The following is a 7,234-nucleotide window of genomic DNA, read 5'->3' on the forward strand; positions in this document are numbered from 1 at the left end:
TTGGCCGACGCGTCGGTTCATTATGCTGCGATTGGCACCGCTGATGCATTTATGAAGCGACTGCAACACCCAATTTCTTGACTGTGTGGGGCTAAATTGATTTATGAAGCGAACACTTCATGCTGCCCCAACAGCCCCCGCCAAAAAGACCTGTTGAGCTAATCGGGCGATACTTTGAGGTATTTATAAATACTGGCAAAAACTAAAGGAAAAGAGTATGAGAAATATTGAGATTTCTTGCCCGTGATAACTGTCTAACAATTCAAAATCTGAAGCGGACCAGCTCAATGGCCAGGGCCCAAAGCAATGGCCTAAAAATAAACAGAAGCATTCACCTTACGGCATAATCAAAGTTTATGGTTGACAATACACATAAAGGGGAAGATTCGTGTGGTCTGGCAAAGCAATGCCAGCAGCTGGACTGCGGCAGTGATACCGCAGCGTAAATCTCTCTGTGGATATATTTGAATACAGCCATAGTCAATATTTGCATATTTGCTTATTGGCATATGTAGCCGAGTAATAAATAGTCACAATTAGTAGTTGATTAACAAAACTATATACATATATTCTATTCGAGTGCCTCTCTTGACTTTTCATCAGCTGCCAAGAGTAGTTAAACGATCGTTCAGCGCACAAAGCTTTCGTTATCAACCGAACGAGTTTTAATATACATATACATATAATCACAAACAAGTGCCATCACGTCTGTATGTTTTTTGATCTACTATGTATGTACATACATATGTATGTTACAAAACGGATTAAATATGCTGATTCATGTAAACATAGCATTTTTATATCATTCTGAGCAGGCAGATTTTGTTTTTGCTTTGCCAATGACTGAAACCAGTTGTTCTATTTACCTAACGTTAGGTATACCTGACGAGTGTGAGCTAAAGCTTTATATGCATACACATTGATAAGCAAGAGAATGAGAGAGTGATACACAAAGAGGGATAGAGAGCGAGAGAGAGAGAGAGGGAGAGAGAGAGGGTAACGCCTTACAGTTATTTGTTGATCTTGCACTTTGTTTCGTTATGCTTTTTACTCATTTGACTGCGATCGCCTATAAAGCTGAAAGAAGCGCTAGACAAATTTTAGTCTGAGCTGCGCGCTGGTTAGAAACAGTCGCAGTTGATAACAGTTGATAGCTAATATATATTCAAATGGCCCTTATCAAAGCACCGCTTGTAGCGCGACAAATTGCGCTGGTCGGCGCGAGATCAGTGCAAACGGCGTCAGCGGTTAACGTGAGCTGCAATTGATAATGATGCAGGCACAATTGCTTGGAATTAAACGAATGGAATTTCACTTACAGCCCTCCGATGATGCCGCTGCTGCACAGGTGCGTCCCTTCAGTGAGCTGCCTAGGCCAGGCAAATTGAGGTTTATGCGCAGCTTTATGCCGGGTGGAGAGTTTTACGATACTTCGTTTATGGAGGTTACCAATGTTCTGCGTAAGCGTTATGGCAATATCTTCATAATACCCGGCACACTGGGACGCGAGGATTGGGTGGCCACCTTCAATACGAAAGACATTGAGACAGTGTTTCGCAACGAAGGCATTTGGCCTTACCGCTCGGGCTTCGATTCACTGGTTTACTTTCGCGAGCACATACGACCAGACGTGTTTGCGGAGAGGAAGGGCCTTATATCCGCGTGAGTAGTCCATGCTTGTTTACGTCAAATCCCCAAATGTTCAAGCAATATATTCACGCAGACAACATGAGGACTGGGGCAAATTCCGATCAGCTGTGAATCCGGTGTTCATGCAGCCCAAGGGCCTTAGAATGTACTACCAGCCGCTGTCCAACATCAACAACGAGTTCATTGAGCGGTAAGTAAACAATATTTAAAATAATAATCAATCGTAATTCATGTATATGTATTTGGTATAGTATCAAAGAGATACGGGATCCACAGACTCTGGAGGTGCCAGGCAACTTTGAGGAGGAAATGAGTCGATTGGTCTTCGAATCGATTGCATTGATTGCCTTCAATCGCGAGCTGGGCATCATACGCAAGCAGCGTGATAATAAAGACATCTTGGCCTTGTTTAAGATATCACGGCAGATATTTCAGCTCTCCTTCAAGCTGGATATACAGCCCTCCATCTGGAAATACGTATCGACGCCCACCTATCGCGAGCTAATGCGCGCCCAAAATGAGAGCGTTGATATCGCGCAGCGTTTGATAGAAGAGGCCCGTGTGGAGAGCGAGCGTCGCCGTCAGGCGGGAGAGGAGAGCGGGCAACTCAGCATGTTGGATAAGATGATGAGCATTGATCCGAAAATCGCGGTTGTTATGAGTCTGGACATGCTTATGGCGGGTGTCGACGGCAGTTCTACGTTCTTGTCGGCTCTCTTGCTGTGCCTGAGCAAGCATCCAGAGAAGCAGCAGAAGCTGCGCGAGGAGCTCTTGCGTGTTATGCCTAGCAAGGATACTGTATTGGATGAGGATAACATGAAGGATATGCCGTATCTGCGGGCTGTCATCAAAGAGGCGTTGCGCTACTATCCCAATGGCTTGGGCTCCTTCCGTCAGTGCATTGCGGACGTCACCCTCTCGGGCTATCATATACCCAAGGGCACACAGATTCTGGTCGGAGCCAATGCTCTGCTCAAGGACGAGGCGTACTTCGAGCGTGCCAACGAGTATCTGCCAGAGCGCTGGCTACGTGATCCCAAAACCAACAAGAAGATCCAGGTCACTCCGTTTACGTACCTGCCATTCGGCTTCGGGCCTCGCCAGTGCATTGGCAAGCGGATTGTCGATCTACAAATGGAGACAACGTTGGCCAAGCTCATTCGCAACTTCTATGTGGAGTTCAACTACGATGCATCCAAGCCGTACAAATCACTGTTCCTTATGGAGCCAGCCATTGAGTTTCGCTTCAAGTTTACCGATGTGGAAAAGTGAAGAGATTTTTTAATTTGTAAATATGTACATAAATATTATTAATAGAGGCTTTATCACATCTACGTAATGTATATATGTATTAGATAAATACCCTACCTAACTGTTTGTTGTCTTATCAAACTTGCGTTTGCAAACTGATAATAAATACCAGAATACCACATATTGGTGTTCCTTCATTAAGAAGTCATAAATAGATTAGTTGTATATATTTGGAAATATTTTGCTTTAAAGTGACAGTTATAAATATTACATCAGCCAAGACCTGGTATTTATTCTGGGTTTAACTTGGCTTTAAATACTATAAAAGAATATATTTTATATACATGAAACAAATGTTAACTGATATATACATATATATGAGAACATATATATATATACTATTAATGAGTGCTCGTGTCAGCCAGCGATTTCATGCATTTTATATATGTATTTATTAATGCTGGCAAAAAAAAAAAAAAATACAAATAAAATAAAAATAAAAAAATACAGTCCGTGAAATCGCAGAATAAATAAAATACTTGGCATTACAAATTGTTGCGATTTTTCGCCAGTGACATCCCCAACCGAGTCACCAAAGGATGCCAAACGCCGTGGGGCGTAACGCGTGGCGACTGAAAGTAACGCAGAATTATGCGTACGTTGCTGACCAGCACAAGGACGTCGCAGCATGGCCATGGTGGAGTATCCTTGTTGTTGTTGCTCGACAGCCGGCAACAGGCCTAAAAAATAAACAAAATCATTCACCTTAAGGCATAATAAAAGTTTATGGTTGACAATATACATAAAGAGGACGCCACTGTTGGGGAGTTTCGTGTGGTCTGGCAAAACAATGCCCGGAGCTCGGCGGCGGCAGTTTAAGCGGAAATCCCTGTATGGGAACGTTTAACGCCATTAAAGGATTTGCACTCGGATACAGGCAGCGTCAATATTTGCCGCCAGTTGGCTGCCTGACTGCGTTTCCAATAACCATTACGGAATTGCGAAAATTTGCGCACAGCTTCGCACAGCGGGCAAAAACAAATAGTTTTGCACACTACAAATACAACACTTCCTTGGGACTGTCCCCTTCCAGGGTCGAGCTGGCGGGGGAGTCGGCCATCGAATAGTCACATCAGCACCAACGTCAGCCGAGTTGCGCCTGTCTTCTGTCCGCCCAGCATGTGACTGACACGGATCTGGGTTTGTAGTCAATTTATAAGATTTTAAGGCCTCTGCGACTTTCACTGAATGCCGATTTGTTGTTTAGCTCCGTGAATTTCTCTCGTGTTCGTTTTGACGATTATGGTAAATCCCATCTTAAAGGCTTTTTCCATCATCGTCAGCGCAATCTTTTGTATTTCGCGCCGTAAACTCTTTTTATTTCGGATACTCTTCCCTGAGAGGAATGTTGTTTGGCAAACACAGCTCGAGTAAACGGCATCTAGAAATTATGAATACTTCTATTTTCGTTTAATCTGTTTGTTAATATCTTAATACATATATTAAATATTTCCAATACAGCCCGTGTATCGCATTTAAAGCTTCAGTAGCTCGAAAGTCTGTTGCTCTTGTTTGCAAATGGATCAAGGATATTTACCGAAGGCACGGGCTAGATATTCCTGAGATATGTAAACAGTACTGAATGCAAACAGTTCAAATCAAATAACATACACAAAAACGCTGTAAAAAAGCAATCCACACTCACACCCACACACATGCGTACATATACATATATCTATATATATACTAGCATACATACACTTGGGCAAGATACAGCAAACAAGCGTTAGGAACACAAAATGAGCAAGCGACTAACCTAAGGACAACAAAATAAACATTTTGAACTCGACTGAAATGTGAAAGCGCAGCCCCAAGGACACTTGGGGCATTCGCGCTGCCTATCGTCTGCCAGCTGCCTCGATGCCTTGCTCCTTGCTAGCTGATGCCGGGCAGAGGCCCGCTTAGCCTGTAAAGGCTAAGCGCAAATATTACAAGCATTATATGAATGTCTATGCTTATGTTAGTGTATGTGTGTGTCCATGTATTTAGAAGGCAGCAACATGCTGAGCCAACAACAACATCGGCAAGAACAGCACTCTGGGTGATGCCAACAAAAGTGTAGAAAATCCGACCAAGCACAAAAACCGACTCAGCACATTTCGGAACAACCAAACACGCAGTAAACCCCAACAGCCCACACAGCTCCGACCTCAACAGTAACAACAACAACAGCAACAACAGCAACAGCAACAACAAAAGCAACAGCAATGGCATCGCCAGCTCAGGCTCAGCAAGTCATCAGCACATAAAGCTCGAAAGATTATGTAGCCCACGGCGTGGTGGCAGCCGCACCCACCAACAGCGGCTGCGGAAGTGATGCATGACTCTGATGGGGTACGTCGGTTGTGCGGGGCACTGAAACTGGCTCTGGGTCTGGGTCTGGGATTGGGGCTGAGGCCGGGCCGGGGCCGGGGCCGGAGCCGGAGCTGTGGTATTAGACGACAATAGAGCTTTGGGGTTGGGAATTCTGGCTTGCCTTTTTGTGCTCCCAAGCCTTGTGACGTTTGACGCCATGTTTGATGGATGAAAAAACCATTCATGTTACCAGCTGGGGCGCAGAGGTTGCTCGGTTGGCTGTCGCTCAATGTGTGCCACTGTATGTGTGTCTCCTCTTTCTCTCTCTCTCTCTCTCTGTGTGTGTATGCAAAGATGGCGCAATAGACGTGAAGTAACCACCTCCTGTGGCGCAACTAAATCCTTTTGGATTTTACCCGGCCAGCGCTGTATGTTTTAATGCGCATTTTATGAGTGTGTAGGTAAACGCTAAGCTGCCGTGGATCGCTTGCCGGCCAGCCAGCCAGCTAGCGAGGAAGAGCAGGAGGCGTCATTCTCTGCCTTTAAAGTGCAAAAGCGTTTGTTTTAAGTTCTAAGGCACTTATTTGTTTTTATATATTTTGCTTGTGGAGCCAAACTGTTTGCGCTCAGCTTTTGTGACTTTTGGCACTGCCAACTGTCGAGCTGTCAGCTGCATGCGAACCAGAGTCAACAGCCAGCGAACCTTCCACCTGCCCCATTCCCCGATTCCCCGAAACCCCGGTTGACATTTGGCAAATTTCGTTGCATAAAACGCAGGTGGCTCTGCAACTGGCACCACGCCCACGCCCACGCCCACCTGAACCTGGGCGCTGTGGCAGCGGCATTAGCATAATTTTGCATAGCGCCAGCTACTTTGGCCCGGTCGCATATTTCACGCAAGTGCTGCATATTTTTGTGTGGGCGACACTTAAAACTCAAAATGAAGTCGCTCGGCTTCCGGACTAGTCCAGGCCACATGCAAATCCGGTGTGAAAAATGCGCGTATTAATAAATGTGTGTAGATGAGCCACGCCCCACACCCTCGCCCAACACTTGTGCTCTCTGCCTTTTTATTTCCGACTGCTTAGCACGGCAATTTACATTTCAAATTAGCGACTTCATTGCTAGAAATTGTGAAATTACATTTCATTTTCATTTTCATTTTGGAAAAGTTTTGATCCTGCGGCTGCGGCTGCCACTCGCTGGCCCCGAAATTGGAGCTCTAGCCGGATCGGAGTGTGGGAACGAGACCGGGACCGGGACCTGGACTGGGACCCGGACGGGACTTTGGCTTAGCCACACTGTCCAGTGGCGTTGAATGTTGCGCTTTTGCTATGCTAATAAATTAATATAAATTCAAATTTGTTTGCCAACTGCTGCCGTCTCGGCCTGCCAAAGTGTTATGTTAGTCAAAGAGGCCAAAATCTACGGCAAAATGTTCTCAAGTTTCATAAAAATCGTCAATGAAACAGGCTCCGTGCACCCTCTAAAACCAATGCGACAACTACATCTCCACACCACACCACACCCCGCCCCACCCCACCCCACTCCAGCCAAGAGCCGCAAGTGTTGGCTGCTTGAATATTCAATGGCTACTTCCGCACTTGGACTGAAGCCCCACTTTGGGCCGCCAAAACGCTTGAGCGGCGGTAGGTGAAGTGGTTTAATAAGCACGAGCTGGCTCAAGACGCTCCAAATGAAGGGCAACCAGTGGAATTTCAGTAATCTCAGAAGGTCTGAGCCAGAAATACTGGTCATAATCATAGATATGCTATTCATAAAAACGATTCTAATTCTTCAGGATGCTCAAATTCAAATAGTTGGCTTCTGAAATACCCTGCATAGACCTAGAATAAAGTGTGCTCGACTTACTTTGGCCATGAGGTGAAACAACCTTTAAAAGAGAACATGATATACTTAACTGCAACAGTTAGCTGAAGTATTTGATTGATATTTAATTTTCATTATACCTTTAAGC

General features: G+C 45.1%; 1 protein-coding gene across 2 annotated transcripts; it reads left to right on the forward strand.

Moving 5' to 3' along the window:
• The first annotated feature begins 1,090 nt into the window (after positions 1–1,090).
• LOC108652421 (putative cytochrome P450 12d1 proximal, mitochondrial) lies at positions 1,091–3,113 on the forward strand. 2 transcript variants are annotated; one of them, XM_018102607.3, is made up of 4 exons: positions 1,091–1,253; positions 1,322–1,662; positions 1,724–1,840; positions 1,902–3,113. In XM_018102607.3, exons 1-4 carry the CDS (start codon positions 1,170–1,172, stop codon positions 2,920–2,922), a joined length of 1,563 nt encoding a protein of 520 aa, XP_017958096.1. In that variant the 5' UTR covers positions 1,091–1,169; the 3' UTR covers positions 2,923–3,113. The 2 variants fall into 2 exon arrangements, with proteins under 2 accessions (XP_017958096.1, XP_089115782.1); XM_089259656.1 differs by having other exon boundaries at positions 1,092–1,247.
• Positions 3,114–7,234: the final 4,121 nt, after the last annotated feature.

This window comes from Drosophila navojoa, chromosome 4, assembly GCF_054131105.1.
Source record: "Drosophila navojoa isolate 15081-1374.11 chromosome 4, UAZ_NAV_1.0, whole genome shotgun sequence".
Taxonomy (NCBI): Eukaryota; Metazoa; Arthropoda; class Insecta; order Diptera; family Drosophilidae; genus Drosophila; species Drosophila navojoa.

What these genes read in the sequence shown, in the direction of transcription:
- LOC108652421 (XM_018102607.3), top strand. Translation starts at nt 1,170, where the DNA reads ATGGCCCTTATCAAAGCACCGCTTGTAGCGCGACAAATTGCGCTGGTC. An exon ending in AAACGGCGTCAGCGGTTAAC is followed by an intron (nt 1,254 to 1,321) that starts GTGAGCTGCAAT and finishes TTTCACTTACAG; the next exon opens with CCCTCCGATGATGCCGCTGC. An exon ending in AACAACGAGTTCATTGAGCG is followed by an intron (nt 1,841 to 1,901) that starts GTAAGTAAACAA and finishes TATTTGGTATAG; the next exon opens with TATCAAAGAGATACGGGATC.